At 39.9% G+C, this 17573-nt stretch overlaps 1 protein-coding gene across 15 annotated transcripts in view; it reads right to left on the bottom strand.

Annotated features, from left to right (window-relative positions):
* Positions 1 to 786: 786 nt before the first annotated feature.
* The window catches only part of LOC124064434 (plectin-like), a 119368-nt gene continuing 102581 nt past the window's right edge, over positions 787 to 17573 (bottom strand). For 13 of the 15 annotated variants that reach the window (XM_046398897.1, XM_046398898.1, XM_046398899.1 and 10 more), the window contains 9 exons: positions 17391 to 17529; positions 16866 to 17222; positions 16693 to 16776; positions 16485 to 16589; positions 16267 to 16365; positions 11011 to 14364; positions 1968 to 8993; positions 1645 to 1761; positions 787 to 1504 (listed from right to left, as the gene is read on the bottom strand). In XM_046398897.1, coding sequence (XP_046254853.1) covers positions 2790 to 8993; positions 11011 to 14364; positions 16267 to 16365; positions 16485 to 16589; positions 16693 to 16776; positions 16866 to 17222; positions 17391 to 17529 — 10342 coding nt within the window. In that variant the 3' untranslated portion in view covers positions 787 to 1504; positions 1645 to 1761; positions 1968 to 2789. The remainder of the gene's footprint in view (positions 1505 to 1644; positions 1762 to 1967; positions 8994 to 11010; positions 14365 to 16266; positions 16366 to 16484; positions 16590 to 16692; positions 16777 to 16865; positions 17223 to 17390; positions 17530 to 17573) is intronic. The other 2 variants (XM_046398890.1, XM_046398901.1) reach the window with 2 other exon arrangements.

Here is a 17573-nt window from a genome sequence, read left to right as displayed (position 1 = left end):
TCAGAGGTAAATGCACCATTTCTTCTGTTGGCAGGCTCCTCCATCAAACCCAGCGGCTAATGATAGCACACAAAGTAGCACAAAATATGTTTACATCTGGTAGGAAGAGATTCTAAATACCTGTATGATTCAGGTGTTTTACATGATGATCAGAACACATTTCTGATCATCATGTAAAAGCTTCCCACAAAATGATATCAGGTATTCGGTAGGTAGTATTGTTTATTCATCTGGTTTAAACCACCATTTATCTGACAAATACCTAATCCTTACAGTAGACCACAGTGGGTTCATAACACAATTATTGGTAGAGCAGATAATGGACTATGTAGCTATGGATGAATGTGGGTCAGTCTAACATTGCCCTCACGTGGTCAGCTACTGCACTTTCCTGATTCATACCACTGGCAAGCCACTAGGTTAATCAACAGAGCCCTCACACAGAATAATAATGCAGTCTTTTCTCCTCTTATATCTACTGGTTGCCACTTTAATGAAATAAAATAGACTTTCTGCACAGTGGTTAAGAAGACAAAAATTGGAAAATTATGGTATTGTTGTTCCACTATAACATGTTTACAATTTTCATATTACATAATTATATACATTATGTGCAAAACATCAAGCTAATATTATGGCTGTTTGATCAAACATTAACATAGGGAACTAGCTCCACTAGTCATTAGTGTCCTAATGTAACTTTAGACAACAGCACTAAAAACACATTCTACATGAATAAAAATGTTTCAGATGCATAGTTATTGATGTATGAATGACAAAAGGGGGTCTCTTCAGAGTATATTTATTTACAACATTGTGTAACGTTCAGAACATACAACAGAATCCACTAACCATATCATTCAAATCTTCCCCATAAGCAAAATAAACCAGTTAGTTTGTGAATTTATATAATGATAAAATAAAAATAAGCAGTTACATCTGCAATTGTCTTACACACTTATTTATTTTACACTAACATTTTTCCCAAATATCCTTTGTAAAGTTAGTAGAACATGCAAAGTAAATTCATAATATATCAAAAACTTGATGAAAACGCAATAAAATGATTTACAAAGGTAAATAACAGAAATGCCTTCTGTGGAAAAATAACTAGTAAATTAAAGCTTCAAGCTTCTTTTTCGGGTTGCAAATGAAATCTGTGGCAAGCAGTCAACTGATACATACATTCATGCAATGTGGTGCTATATCATAAGTAATTTCTTCAAATGTATCTTATTCGCCTTTTGGTTGGACTAACATATATATATATATATATATATATATACACACAATTGTGTGTATGCTTTGAAGTTCTCTAAAAAAAGGATATCAGGATGAATATCAACTGAATATCACTATTATTATTAAGTAATAAATACATGAAAAAGTTTCTAAAAGAAAAGTGTTCCTAGAAAGGCATCCCAAGATGGTGTCAGGTTGACTCAGCCTCTGTTTTCTTCAAATATGATGTGCAATGGAAGAAAGGACATACTCAATGGCAGATCTAGAAACAAAAGAAAAAACTGTGAATTGAAATCAAAATAAATCAAACCATGCAGTGAGAGAGGAAAATAGAAATAAAAATTGCAAAAAAAAAATTGATGAAACTTATATTAACTTATTTAACTTATATATATACTGTACCTGTATAACTGCATGAGGATGACACGGAATCACAAAGCCATCCAAGTTGATGGGATCATGTGCTCTGGCCAAATGAGTATCTGTGCTCATATGTTGCATTCTGAGGGACTGATGCAGCTGTCAAAAAGAACAGGACAAAAAAAAGAGCTGTAATGAGAATGTTGAATAGAAATAGTTCACTTGTCATATCACCATGATAAGTGTGTGTGATAGGGAAAAATGGCACAAATAAATGACATAATTTAGGTGCTGAGATGTGATCAAAATCAACTAAAATAATAATAAAAAAAAACGGTAAATAATAAAAATTAATTTTAACTTACAAGATGAATAATAACAGGAGGCAGGTCTGTATGGGAGAGCAGGATCAAGTCTGACATCATCTTGGGATTTACCAGGAACACTTGATTGATGATGAATATAAAGAATCCAGAACTTGGAGTGTTTAAAATAATGGGGTAATGAAGTATGCAAAAGTCTACTGAATATAGATGGACATAAGTACAAGGTAATGACAGGTGTGAAACTGGTTTCAGTACATTCTGCATTATTTTAATTCTGGCACTTCCTTTCAGTGCAATATTCCTGTTGTCAGTCATTCTATAGTGTCTCATGGATAGATCATTTATTTTGGCAAAAGAGGAAATGATTAATACAAATTCTGTCCATATGCTATACAAACATTCAGAGATTTGAAGGCATCTATGTATTTTAGAATTGGTTAAAAAAAACATTAGAACTATGCTGACATTCAGTTTCTGTTGAAAACAACTGGAAAAATATTTCTGTTTGACATACATATAGTATATATTAGTTTCAAAAAGCACAATTATACAATTAACAGATGTAAAATGAAAACTGTAAAGTCACTTAAAAAGCAGAAATGTCATGATTTGCTTTTAAAAATATAAAGTGACTTTAGACAGAGAATTAATATCTTATATAGTTAGCAATGCTTTGTTATGCCACCATATATGAGGCACATGTTTATTTATCTTTTATATATGAAAAATTAATAACCTAGGCAGAACAGAATAAATAAATTATATTTTGTTTGTTAGTGTAATTCTTTTTTCTGGTGAAAAATGCAACTGTAAAGTGCATTAGTATTGTTGGTTCTTAGTGACAAGTTGTTAGGAACAGAGTTATAAGAATCTGCGGCTGTAGCCAGATGAAGTGGATGTGAAGGAGGATGATGAGAAGTTCATGCTGAAACCAGAGCCAGCATCAAAGCTGCCTCTCCTGGAGCCAGTTCGAGATCCGGTCCTTGAGCCAGTCCGGGAGCCATAGGCAGATCCAGGGCCACTGACATTGTAAGGACTGTAGAGGCCTTTACTGGACTGTGAAGAGGCCTCCAGAAGCCTTAGGCTAGATCCTTCCTCAACCATGCTTTTATCCATGGCATCTTTGAAGGAGATTTTCAGTTTGGTTTTTGGACATGTTAGATATTTAGAATAAGCAGTGACATCTCTCAGTTTCTGCGCAGTACGGGCATCGATTGTGCCTTTCCTGATGGATTCGTCTAGTGACACTCTGCCTTCCACATCAGGCTCAATAAGTCCACCGGTCAAATATTGGACCTCAAGGAAACGCTGCCCAGCCTCATAATACAACCAGCCTTTCTTTAGAGCCTGGGAGGCAGACATCTTCACTTTAGTTCTGGGGTCTTCAAATCCATTGAATGCTTTTTGAGCCAAGTTGAGACGATCAACCATGACTTTATCAACAAGGCCTTTTTCTGTAGCTTCAGTGACTGAGAATTTCTCCCCAGTTGTGGGATCAATTATTCCTCCTGTACAGGCTTGGGCCTCCAACAGTCTTTGGCCTGTGATATTATCTACAAGGTTTCTGTGCATAGCCTCAGTGATAGACACCTTCTCCAGTGTGTCTATGTCTAAGATTCCAGCTATAGGGCCTGTCTCCTCTGCTGGGTCATTCCATATGACTGCAGGTGGTTTAATGGAGGGTATGGGGCTCATAGGAGAGGAGTAAGTGGAACCAGTGGTAGAACCAAAGGAGGATGAGCGAGAGCGGAAGCCCCCCATGTTTCCAGAAAGCATGTCAGCAAATTCTGTGATGGACAGGTTTCCAGATCGGTATGTATCAAGAGAATTCTGGTCAATGAGGCCGCGCAAAAGAGCATCGTCAACATCATACTGTCTCCCTGACCTCCTGTCAATAATAACGGATTTGACAGTACCATCAGAGGAGGTCATTGTGATCTCTTCCCATTCACACTCCTGCTCAGCAAGCTCCAGGTAGGTTTGGTGGTCTATGAGCCCCTTCCTGTAGGCCTCATATACAGTCATTTCTTTGCCTGTCTCTGGGTCTACAATGACAACTCTGCGTTTACGAACTGAGGATTTGGAAGAGGTCTTCCTTTCTCTCTTCTTTTCTTTCAGTAGCAGGAGCACCAAACCAGTGTCAGGATCAGTGATGCACCTCTCCATGAGCTGGAGGTAGGTTAGGTTTTCCTCAGTGTTGGGATCAAAAAAGCCTTTGGTGTCATCAGATGGATCTGTCAGGATTTCATTCATTTCCTCATCAAAGAAACCTCGTTTGTAGGCCACCTCAACTGGCAGACGGTGACTTTCTTCTGGGTCAATGATTCCACCAGTGGCAATCTGGGCTTCAAGGAGACGGATACCGTGATCTTTCAGGATTAGCCCTTTTTTCATGGCCTGGAACAAGGAGATAGTTTTGCCTGAGTAAGGATCTCTATATCCTGTCACTGCACGTTCAGCAGAGAGGAGCTTGTCTTTGAATTCAGGACCTACAATTCCCATTTTCACTGCTTCGTTGACAGTCAGTTTGAGGTTTTTTATTGGATCAATTACATAACCTGTGGCTGCCTGTGCTTCAAGCAGTTCAAATGCAGTGCCCGGCCTAATCATGTTCTTCTTCATGGCCTGGTATATAGATAGACGTTCCTTTGTGGACTCTAAATATACACCAGCAATACAGCTTGTGCCCTCAAGGTACCTTGATAGTCTAGTGCTAACCTCTTCCACTGAAATAAGCCCTTCATTCAGTTCAGTGGCTGTCTGCTGGTCAATAATTTGTGAGCGGAGCAGCTCCTCCATTGTGATCTGTTTTCTCAGACCCTTAAACATCAGCCTCTTGTCTCCCAGGGAGAGTAAACGTAACCCGCCATCTAACTTGCATCTTTTGAGCAGTTGTGCATATGATAACTTCTCTTCAGTGACCGGGTCAACAAATCCTTTCACATTGTCAGTTAGCCTTTCATTGGTTTCCTTGTTGATATAACCTCTTTGCATGGCAATGTCTGCTGGCAGGTGGAACTGGAATTCAGGATCAATAATACCACCAGTGGCTGTTTGCGCCTCCAACATTTTCAGAGCATAATCCTCTGGAACAAGGTCCTTTTTCATCGCCTGGAAAAGAGATATTATTTTTCCACTGTATGGATCCTTGTATCCTGTGACTGCTCTCTCAGCTGAAAGGAGTTTATCATGGATCTCAGGTCCGACGACACCCTTGCGAACAGCTTCGTCAACTGTGAGTGTTTCATTTTTAACTGGATCAACAATGAATCCCGTAGCAGCTTGTGCTTCTAGGAGGCTGAGGGCTATTTCTGGATTAATAAAACCTCTCTTCATTCCTTGGTATATGCTCAACTTGGAGCTTGAGTCAGTCGTGATCCCAGCAACACAGCCTGTGCCATAGAGATACTGTTTGACGCTGGTCATCTCCATTATGTCACGGATGTCCCTCTTACCCTCTTTAAGGAGGTTGTATGTCTCCAAGTCAATGATGCGGGCATTGTAGAGCTCCTCAATAGTTATTCTTCTCCTGATAGTCTTATATGACAGTGGACTATCATTCCTGATGATCTCTCTCTGCTCCATGATCTCAATAATAATGATGATCATACGCTCTTTAGTGATTTTACCAGAGCGATATTCATCCATGAGCTTCTGTCGCTCCTGCTCTGGAAGCAAATTTGAGTTCATGACATCCCAGAGGTTCATTGGTTTGTCAGCAAGGCCCTCAATTGGAATGTCAATTTGGGTGTTGGTCAGATCACTCTGTGTTTGCTCCTCTGTGTAGAGGTATGTCTTCTCCACAACTGTTGGAGACTGGGGCTTTGAAAGTGGAAGGATGTACAGGCCTGTCTCCGGGTCTCTTTGACATTTGTCTTTAAGCTGTCTGTAGGTAACATTTTCATCGGTTTCTGGATCTGAGAAAGCTTTGTTACCATCACCTGGTTGAGATAGGGTCTTAGCAGTCTCTTTGCTGAAAAAGTTTTTCTGATATGCAACATCAATTGGGACACGGTGACTGTTTACAGGGTCAATAATTCCTCCACTTACCATCTGTGCTTCTAACAGTGGCATGGCATGCTCTTTCAAGATAAGATCTTTTTGCATTGCTTCAAAGAGGGAGATTTTGTTGCCTGTGAAAGGATCTTTGTAGCCAGTGACAGCTTTTTCGGCAGAGAGGAGTTTTTCATGTAGCTCTGGACCAACAAGGCGTGACTTCACTGCCTCATCTACTGACATGTACTGGTTCCTAACTGGATCCACAATGAACCCAGTGGCAGCCTGGGCCTCAAGAAGTGAAAGACCAGTGTTGTGTCTGAGAAGATGCTTCTTCATAGCCTGATAAATGCTTATTTTCTCTTTTGTTGGCCCCACATAGATGCCGGCAATGCTATCAGAGCCCTGGAGATATTTGTTGACATTGGGATTCTCACTGACTTGTTTAGGTGTTGTTTTTCCTTGTTGAAGGAGGTCAAACGTTGATTTGTCAATAATTTTGGAATCATGCAGAGAGCTTGCGGGGACTGGAGCTCTCAGTCCCTTGAAGCTGGATTTTTCTTGTTTCTTTGCCTCTTTCTCATTTACAATTGTGATAACAATTTTGATGATCTTCTCAATTGTAAGCTTCCCTGACCTAAACTGTCTAAGCAGGTCAAGCCTTTGTTCCTCAGTGAGATATTCAGAGTGTATGATTTCCCAGATGGTCATCTTCCTACCCTTAAATGGTCCAGAATCAAGCTCCACAGTTGCCTGAGTCATGGCCTCTTTTGTCTGAACTTCAGTGTATGTTAGCTCCTCCTTTGCATTGATTGCTTCGTCAGAAAGAGGCAGAAGTGGGAGACCAGTTTTCTTGTCAGTGACACACCTCTTGAAGAGCTCGGAGTATGTCACATTTTCCTTTGTGTTGGGGTCAAAGAAGCATTTAGTTTCATCAGTGGGGCTGCTGAGAAGCTGTTTCATTCCATCATCAAAATAATTCCTCTTGCAGGCCACATCATGAGGAATGTGATGGCTGTTTACTGGATCGATAATGCCACCAGTCGTCATTTGGGCATCAAGTAGTCGGATTCCTTGTTCTTTAGGTATGAGATCTTTTTTCATTGCTTGGAACAGAGATACAGTCTTCCCAGTGTAAGGATCTTTGTAGCCTGTAACAGCTCGCTCTGCAGACAGGAGTTTTTCATGCAGCTCAGGACCAACAACACCTGCTTTGACAGCTTCATCAACAGTGTACTTCTGATTATGAACAGGGTCAACCACAAAGCCTGTTCCTGCTTGGGCTTCAAGCATATTCAAGGCAGGCCCTGCCCTCATCATGTCTTTCTTCATAGCTTGATAAAAGGACATTGTCTCCTTAGATGAGTCAATAACTACTCCTGCAATGCAGTTTGTACCCTTCAGTGCTTTGCTGACAGGCTCCATTTCAGAGACCTCTTTGACTGTTTTATTGCCCTTGTGCAATTTGTTGTACAGGTCTTTATCAATGATTTTGGATTCCAGAAGTTCAGTGGCAGGAACAGGTGCTCTCAAACCATCAAAGGTAATTTCATTTTTCTTCTCCTTCTCCTCTGCCACAGTAATCACAATCCTAATGATTTTTTCAATTGTGATTTTGCCTGTCTTGTATTGACGAAGAAGGTCCTTCTTCTGGTCCTCAGTGAAATACTCAGAATTGATTATTTCCCAAATGGTGACAGTCTTTCCCTTGAATCTTCCAAATGGTACTGACACAGTTGTTTTGCTGAACACATCCTTGGTCTCCTCCTCTGTGTATATACTGGAGCACTGAGCAGCTTTGTCCGTGATGGGCAGAAGTAGCAGACTAGTGTCAGGGTCTGTGGTGCATCTCGCCATTAGCTCAGAATATGTCAAAGGTTCCTGAGTGCTGGGATCAAAGTATCCCTTGGTGTCATCTGAAGGGTTCTCCATAATCTTGTTCATTTCAACGTCATACTGTCCCTGTTTATAGGCTATTTCATCAGGCACACGGTGACTATTAATGGGGTCAATGATGCCACCAGTTGCACGCTGAGCCTCAAGGACTCTGATGGCATGATCATGTTCTATCAGACCCTTTTTCATAGCTTCAAAGACAGAAATCTTCCTACCAGTGTATGGATCTTTGTAACCAATGACTGCCCTCTCAGCTGAAAGCATTTTGTTGTGCAATTCAGGGCCAATCAAGCCTTCCCTGACAGCTTCATTAACGTTAAGTTTCTGGTTCTTTATGGGGTCTAAAATGTAACCTGTGGCTGCCTGGGCTTCAAGAAGGATCAAGGCTGTGCCTGGAGTAATCTTTTTCTCTTTTGATGCTTGGTAGATTGACATTTTTTGATTAGATGGTGTCAAAACACCAGCAATGCAGTTCTTTCCTTTGAGAATTCTTTTTAGATTTTCGGTCTCACCAAGATCTTGAACAGTGGTTTTACCATTTTTCAACTTGTCAAACTCCTTCTTGGGTAACAGACCAAGGTCATGAAGTCTGCTTGCAGGTACCTTATCACGAATGCCGTCAAAAGCCAAGGGATCTGGTCTCTTCTCTATACTGTCTACTACATCAGTAACATTTTGGCCGTTGTAAACTTTCTTTGTAGTCTCAACCATTGTGACATGGATGAGCTCTTTGTCTGGGACTTTGTCAGTCTGAATGTTGATTTCTCTTGTAGGCTGGTCTTTCTGTGCTTCCTCAAGCTGTTGCAGCTTCTCACGCAATTTCTGGTTCTCCTCTGCAAGAATTCTTTCCTGTTCTAGTCTCTGCTTCTCCAATTCTTTCATTTCTTTTTGCTTGTTCTGCATCTCTTTTTCAGCCTCCTTTTGTTTGTTGAGAGCTGCATCCATAGTAGCCTGGAGTTTCTTCTTCTCATCCTCCATCTCCTGTCTCTGGCGTTCCTGTTCATCTTTGAGAGCTTTGGCCTTTTTGACTTCCTCTTCAAACTGGCTCTCCAGCCTCTTTTTCTCCTCTTCAATTTGCTTCTCCTTCCTTAGCAGCATCTCCTTTTCTGTCAGGAATGTCTGCTGGAGCACTGTCTTTTCGTGTTCAATTTGTTTCTGCTGTGCGTCAGCCATCTGACAGAAAAAAAAAACAGAAAATAGAAGTTACAATAGGTATTTATTTGAAGCACATATATTCTATACATAATTTATTTATATGAAAAGTTTTCTTTTGCATCTTAATTGTGTATTTTGTTTATTACTTAGAAAATTATGTAATTTTTACAATGCACTCTGCTTTTGCGTGCTGTATAGAGGTCAAAACACTCCCATAGTGAAGCTATTTATTTTTTTAGAGGATGAAATTGACTATTTTTATTTTCCACACTATTTTTTTTCCCAAATAAATCCACTGTTGAATACTCCAGGGAGTATTCATGGAAGAAAAAAACAAATAATTTTATTGGTGTAGATTTTAGTAATTCCTGTATTATAAAGTCTAGAAAAACCATGACAATGATGTTCCTTAACTAACAAAAACAGAAAAAAATCAACTGACTTGAATAAACTGTCACAAGAGAGCCATTTGCATAAATTTACACATACACATAATGTATATGTAATGATACAGACTACTATTACTACTACTACTATATGGAGAGGACAGTCTAAATTTATATATATCAAAACTAAATAAAGCAAGCCCAAAATAACACACTCCTATTTGTGAGAACTTCTTAGTGGCTCTGCTTATTAAGAGGTCACACTTAATACAAACACAATTACATAGGAATATTAGGGTACTGTGTGTGGAGATGTTACAATCCAGTTGAGAAAAATAACCAACAGACATTTGGACTATACTGAACTAGACTTGACAAAGTCTATAATGCATGAAAGCTTTTGTAAAATGACTAAAATGAGTAAATGATACTAAACTGTGCAATAGTAAATTAATCATACGTTTATAAGGGCCGATACCCTCAGATCTGTATGATAAACATTTTGTATGGAACCTACCCTTGCAAACAGTTATGCATCAAATAAATACTCCACTGTTTTTCAACTCCTCTGTGTATTCTAACAGTAAAAATAATGATCATATCAACATTGTTCCCAATTCACTGCATGGTATGTACTATAGCAATTTTAGATGTGGGTGTTGTGGATGAAGCCACCATACACTTAAAGAACTATTGGCTGATACATGCATTTTGTGTCCAGTGATGTACATTGGTGCATGTAATGGTCATGTCAGATGGAGGGCAGAAAGGCTCAATGACATTAGTGACTATTTTTAATGTTGGTGGCAGAGTTGTGCTTGCAGACATACATACATCTGCTCAGGTGGAGATATGTTTGGTGGAGATTTCTGCATTTTTTAACACATCATTCACATAGAATACTGGGGAATGTAACAAATAAGACCATCACCATATGTCTGTTATAGAAAAAAAGTCCATGGGTTTACTCCAGACACACTCGTATTGAGTGAACATTGTAGTTAAAGCTCAAACTGATTAAGGCTTTCTACCTATATCCTTGGTCTGGTGCAAGTGTACATCAAGTAAGCCCAGGAGTATCCCTTTTGCTAGATCGAGTAGTTTCACTTCGAGTGCATTTTGCATTTATTTGGAGTTTAATACTTCACAATTGTGAATCTTGTATCCTGCAAGTGCAGGCAAATTTCAAGTTTGGCAACCATCCACAATAAATGCAATGGCATAACTTTTGTTAAGGTTAGGGGTTTTGGTAAATCTGTGTAATAGTATGTAATTGTTGACCCACTAAGCAGAATTTATTTGACTAAATTATTACTGGAATATCATATTTAATCATGTCAACTAACTACAAATTATGTGGTTTTAATTTGTTTTGGAGCTGAGGTGCAACTGAAAATAAGCATGAATCATGTCTTAAAAATCAAAAACATTCCAGGGCATAACAGGGCATTCAGGATATGATCGGCAAGAGCACAGTGCAGTGTAAAAAAATTAAATACATAAAATTATATTTATAATTAAAGAAATGGTTCTATAATTAGTGTAATCAAAGATAGGGATAGAGGAAATTTAAGAAAGAAGTGTGTTAGTTTTCAGATAGAGTTAACAATGACATAAGCTGCTCTGCTATGCCATTTTTGACACAATACCTCTTTAGACTTATTTTGAAGGTCTTCAGCCTCCTTTTTGAGTCTAGCCTTCTCCTTTTCTAGTTCTGCAATAGCTTTGCGTAAATCGTCAGCCTCTTTGCCGGTACTTAGTCTTGCAAGTTCCAGTTTTTCCACTTCAGTTATTTTTTCTTTTGTGGCTATTTCAGTCTCATGAAGGCGGGATGCAATGGCATCAGCTTGTTTCTTGAATTTTTTAGCCTCCTCCTCAGCTTTGGCCTGGGCTTCACTGAGCTGAGAAACCTGAAGTTTGAGCTTTTCAGATTCAGCTATAATCTCCAGTTGTCTTTTCCTCTCTACTTCCAGTGACTTCTGGTATTCTTCTGTTTCTTCCTCCAGACGTTGTTGCATTACTTGTTTATCCTCCATTAGCTTTTGTGCCTGCTCCTGAGCCAAGTCTTTCTGCCTTTGGAGCATCTCTGCCTCGGCTCTAAGCCTAGATGCTTCTTGTATGGCCTGCATTTTCTCTTTGAGCATTTTTTCTGCAAGAGCTCTTTGTTGACTAAGGTCTTCTTCTGCTATCTGTCTCAAGCGTGCAGCCTCTTGGGCCTCTACACTAAGTCTAGCAGCGTCCTCTGCTAGTTTTTTCATATTGTCAGCCTCCTTAGCAAGGAATTTTTGAGTGTTGTCTTTATCTTTCTTGATGAGACGTTGATTTTCCTCCTCAATTTTGATTTTCAGTTTGAGTAGTTCCTCCATCTGAACCTTGACTTTGAACAGCTCCTCCTCCACCTGGGCCCTTTGTTTGAGAGCATCATCAACCTCATCCTTCAAGCGCTGCAGCTCTTCATCAAGAACAGATTTCTGTTTATCAGTTTCATCAAGCTTGAGTTTAACCTTTGTGAGCTCTTGCTCCACTTGGAACTTCTGTTTTAATGTTTGTTCTGCCAATTTTTTGTGCTTTAGCATTTCAGCATCAGCAAGTTGCTTCTGCTTGAGTGCTGCAGCTTCTGTTTGTGCTCGTTTAGCAGCTTCAAATTCAGCTTCCTTCCTCAACCTCTCAGCATCCTCTTGAGCTTTGGCTTGGTGTGCAGCTTCTTGCTCAGCAGTTGCCTTCTGTCGTTCTGCATCCTCGGCTTGTTGACGAAGGAGAATTGCCTCCCTTTCTGCCTTCTCCTTAGCAGCCTCTGCCTCTTTGGCAAGCTTCTTGGCTTTCTCATACTCTTCCTTAAGCTTCTTCTGCGTGATGGTATCCTCCTTCTGTTGAGCAAGAACACTTTGGACTTGTTGCTCAGCTGCACTGCATTTAAGGGCTGCTTGTTGGGCCATAACAATCTGTTTTTCTGCTTCTTTATCAGCCTCATCTTTCTGCTTTCTGGCTTCTTCAGCTTTCTTTTTTAGACGATCGAGCTCCTCTTGGGCTGCCTTGCATTGTCTGGCTGCCTCCTCCTCTGCAGCAGCAATCTTCTTTACCTTTTCCTCTGCTTCCCTCCTCCTCTTCTCCTCCTCAAGGGCAAGCTTCCTTAGTTTTTCTGCCTCCTCCTCTGCTCTTAGTTTGCTTTGTTGAGTTTCCTCCGAGATGTTTTTCAGTTTGTTCAGTTCTAGTTCCAAATCAAGTTTGCCAGATGAAGCCTTTTCAAAGTTGAGCTTAAGTATTCGGATTTCTTCTTCGACAACTCGCCTCTGTTTTAACGTGTCATCAACGATTGCTTTTTGTCTTTCCATTTCAGCCTCTGATGATTTTTTGAGTTGTACTATCTTTTCTTCAATCTCTTGCTTGTGTTGGTTGGCCTGGTCTTCAAGAGCTTTCCTCTGGTAAGACTCATCCTCAGCTTGCCGCCGGAGTCTTTCGTTTTCAGCCTCCTTCTCTTTCAGAGCAATTTCAGCCTCTGTTTTTAAACGAGTTGCCTCACTGATTGCAGCCAGCTTCTCTTTAAGAATCCTTTCAGCCTCTGCTCTTTGACGAGCTGCCTCTTCCTCAGCAACTTGTCTCTGATGCTTGGCCTCTTCTGAAATGGCTCTAAGCTTGCTTGCCTCCTCGGCCAGATCCCTCATCTTAGCAGCTTCAGCCTCAAGAAGTTGTTTGCTCTTCTCTGTGTTGGACATAGTCTCCTTTTCTGCCTTGGACTTGAGCTGAATGAGTATATCCATTTCACTTCTCACTTTGGCCAGTTCATCTTCCAGTTGTTTCCTTTGTTGCTGAGCTGCAACGACTTCATTTTTCAGGCGGTAAAGTTCATCTTCAAGAAGCGATCTTTGCTGTTCTGCATTATCAAAGTCTGCCCTAAGTCGAATCAGCTCCTGTTCTGCAGTGAGTTTTTGCTGAGCTGTGCTCTCAGCTACCTTCCTCTGCCTCTCAAGCTCGTTCTCAGCCATATCTTTCTGCTTCAGGGCTGACTCTTCAGCTTTGGCTCTCTTTTTAGCCTCACGCTCAGCCTCCTCCTTTTGCTTCTCAGCCTCTTTTTGAGCAAGGCTTTTTTTGTGAGCTTCTTCCTCAGCCTGGAGTCTTAGACGGAGGGCCTCATTCGCTTTTTGCCTCCATTTCTCAAGTTCTTTTTCTGCTTCTTCTCTGGCATTTTCTGCATCCTCCTGTTGTTTCTTGAGACACGCTGCTTCTTGCTGAAGCTGAAGGACAGCACCATGCTCTTGTTTAAGGGATTCTTCTAACTTTGAGGTCTTTTCCACAAAGGACATATGTTTGCTTTGGAGTTCAGCTGCAGCACTCTTCTGGGCTGCTTCATGAGCAACCTTGATTTGTCTCTCCTTTTCAATCTCTGCTTGTTTCACTTGTCTTTCAGCCTCCTCAGCCTGCATCTTGAGGTTTTCAAGGTCTTCCAGAGCTTTTTGCTTTTGTCTAGCAGCTTCCTTCTCTGCTTCAGCTTTGCATTTGAGTTCCTCCTCTGCCATGCGCTTTTTCTGAGTCTCTTCATTGACTTGTTTGCGGAGCTTCTCAGCTTCGTCCTGGGCAGCTTTTCTGAGTTTCTCAGCTTCAGCTGCTCTGTCACGAAGTTGTTTCAGCTCAGATTCTGCGGTTGACTTTTGTTTTACTGTTGTCTCAAGTTGGATCCTGATGAGGCGGATTTCCTCCTCAATCTTCAACCTACTTTGAAGAGCCTCATCCACCTGTTTACTTTTGTCTTTGATCTGCTGCTCTGAGAGGTTTTTGAGCTCATGCAGTTCCAGCTTGATGTTGTGCTTTTGCTTTTCTGCATCTACAGCAGCAGTTTCCCTCCTGCTTACTTCTTCCTGCATTCTGAGCTTCAGCTCTTGAGCCTCTTTCTCTGCTTTGGCAATGGCCTTTGCATGAGCTTCAGCTAACTGCTTCTGTTTATCTAACTCAGCCTGCATCTTGGCCATTTTTTTCTGCTCTTCCGCTTTGAGTTTCTCTGCAGCTTTCTGCATTAGTGGAAGCAAATAGTAAAGAAAGGATTAAAATCAAGCATGATATGTTAAAAGGTAACACTTTACATTAACCAGCTCTAAACAGTGTAGATCAAAATTGTAATTACTGTAGTAATTACAATTAGCCTTATCACACTGGAATAAGAGCAATGTAATGTACTGTATTACCCAGGCAATGTTAATGTTAAAGTTAGCTCAAAGATCAAGTCAAAGATCAATCACTAGATGCAAATTAGATGCACATTCATCAAAGTGATGTTACATTCATGATGCAGTTAAAATAATTCAAGACAAGACAAATCAGGGAAAACAATGGATGATGGGTACGTACTGATTAATGTATGGAAACAAAATATCACTTCATAACACAGCAAGAAAATCATATGGCATGCAACTGTAGCTCTAACTTTCAAAAACTGCCTTGCAATTGTGATTCCAACATGTTGTTGTCTTTATTTCTCATTAAATTCTTTCAAATTTATTTCAATTTAAAATTTTAATAAATATTGAATATATATATATGTGTGTGTGTGTGTCTTCAGAAGTATCCTTATTTTCTTGTAAGTAATAAAGTGTCTCCCACACATATGTATAATCACTATTTAAATATTAGTACGTTTAACGTAAATATGTCCAACAGGTAGCTGTGAAAGGTGGATTTTTGTTGTTGTGAGCTGTTTTACTTAAAATGTTTTCAGTCTATGTTTATGTGTGGGAACATTTGGTGACCCAATTCATGTGTTTAATTAAGCCTAAATGCTTCATGCTAGAATATTATTCACGCCATTTGCTTAGATTGGTTTTTATCTCATCCCATGCACTGGGGGTTCTTTAAATCACTATTTGCCACAAAATGAAGTGGAGTGGAGTGAAAAAGAAAAGAGAGGTCAAGAATAACAGGTTCAGATGATGTTCCTGTAAGTTAGAAATGCAGTTTGACTCCAAGTGTGGATAGTTACCATAATTCAATAAAAGGCAATGAAAGCAAGAAAAAAAAATATACCATGGAAAGCAAAAATGCAGTTTAAGAGAGACACAGATGCAAGGATGACAGAGGCCAGAGATTAAACAGTATGGTAGGCAGTTAAAACACTAAATAATTTACCTCTTTAATGCTCAAACAAGTTAAGCATTCATCATGGCAAAGCACTGGCAAGCAGTTAAGAGAAGCAAAGAAACAAACAAAACATTAGGGTTAAAAAATAATGTAAAACTTTAAAATTGTGTTAATGTGGAAAATAAGCAGAGTTCTAGACCATAATAACCAGGCTGAACCATTGAATCTTAATTTTGGATTTAACCTTGGGGAAAAAAGTGGCCAGAAGGATAAGAAAGGAAAGGAAATTTGTAGTGAAAGAAAGAACCCCTCACTCTAGATCTATGATGGCACAATACAAACAATGAATGGAGATGGAGTTGCCAATACATACACAAACTGTGTTGTATTTATTCAGTCTAGTTTTAGACTAACATTAAGACTTAGGGTTTTAATGTAGCTTCCAAATAAATAATCTACGACTGTATTCATTAGAATGTAAACCCACTCATGAATCAGTTAAAATTATTAATGTAGTTGCTACTTTTTTATTGTTTTACTAATCATATGTCAATACTGAAAGCATGATATGCCTCAACAAACCTGTTTCTCTCTAGGTAATACTGTAGATCAGCTACAGCATGCCAATGTTTCATGCGTAACCTGTGCAAAGGAACTATTTGTCACCCGTACATTAATGTAATGTGTGTTTGTGCATGGTGCACACAGAGAAAAGTGGGTGCATGCATGTGTTTTGGTGGTCGGCGGGTCATCTTGTTTGTTGTTTGATTGATTATTTGGTTGGTTAGGTTAATGTTAGAGTTTAGTTTGTTTGGGATCCTCAGCCAGTTGTCACGCACCTCCTCGTCCTCCAAGCGGCGCTGTGAGTCAGTGATGAACTTGATGTACTGACTAGTCAGTGTCATCAGTTCACTGTACCTGGTCCTCAGTGTTACATACTGACAAAGGGGGAAACAAACAGCACTTAGAAATGTGTAATTTTCAAGTTCATGCATATATCTTTTACAGTGAAATCAGTCAACAAAACTGTATACAAAATGGCTTTTAACAAACACACCTCCTGAATGATGTTGTCAGACGCAGAATCCAGTTTGGTTTTCTTCAAGGGAGAAGCAAGAGGCTCCACCTGAGCTCTGTAGGCAACCAACTGGAGTTCATAGTCCTATTTGAAAAAAGAACATTTGCCATACATCAAGCTACTTTCTCTAAATGCTCCAAATTACAATATTAACAATAATTAATGCAAACTAATGTTGTTTACTCACCTTGATGGTATCAATGTATGCTTTAGCATATTTCTGACACTCATCAACTCTGTCTTTGTTATTCTCAATCTCCTCCAGCAGTTTCTGTTTTGAAAAAGCAAGGGTTTAGCTCTCTATTTTCGTGTGAAGAACATTAAAAGAATGATGGTAATATAAAGAGGTACACAATATACCTTCTCTTGGGCCAGTTGGTCTTTCAGAGTTTTGCTGTCAGTGATGGGCACAGCCTGAATCTTTTCCTGTCTTTGCTTGGCATCGGCAATCCAGCGGATCAGCCAATCATAGCTCTCACGATAGTAGCCAAGCTGGCGACCAAGCTGCTCTAGCTCTCTCTGGCGAAGGTCAGTCTGTGTGAACACGGCCTTCCAGCGATCCTGGAGACTGGAGAGGAGCTGGCGGTAATGGTCCAGCTCAGCATCACGCTCACTGTGTACACGTGACATCTTGTCGCTCACTGCAGTGGCCTTCTTCAGCTCTTCTTCGAGAGAATCAAACACTGGCTGTTCACCCTCAGCCTCAGCTCGCATTTTCTGCAAATTTCATGTAAAAACAAATTTATCAGTTAAGATTATGCCAAAGTTGTTCATGGAAGCAGTTCACAATTGGATGAAAGGATATATATGCATATATATATATATATATATATATATATCGGCATGGAATCACATGCACATGAAATCACATGCACATGAAATCACCTTAAGCTTTGCTCTGTAAGTTTCTACTTCTTTGACATCACTGGGCACTGTGTGCACCTCACGCAGACAGTCCTCATATTGCTTGAGAACTCCCTCAGCACCTTGTGTGTTACGGATGACCATCTCCACAGTTTTCAGCCTGAGGCAAGAAACAATTAGTGAATATAATAGTAATGCATAGGG

This window comes from Scatophagus argus, chromosome 9 (assembly GCF_020382885.2).
Source record: "Scatophagus argus isolate fScaArg1 chromosome 9, fScaArg1.pri, whole genome shotgun sequence".
NCBI classification, from domain to species: domain Eukaryota; kingdom Metazoa; phylum Chordata; class Actinopteri; family Scatophagidae; genus Scatophagus; species Scatophagus argus.
Note: the sequence above shows the minus strand (reverse complement) of the source record. Positions and strands in the feature narration are given on the sequence as shown.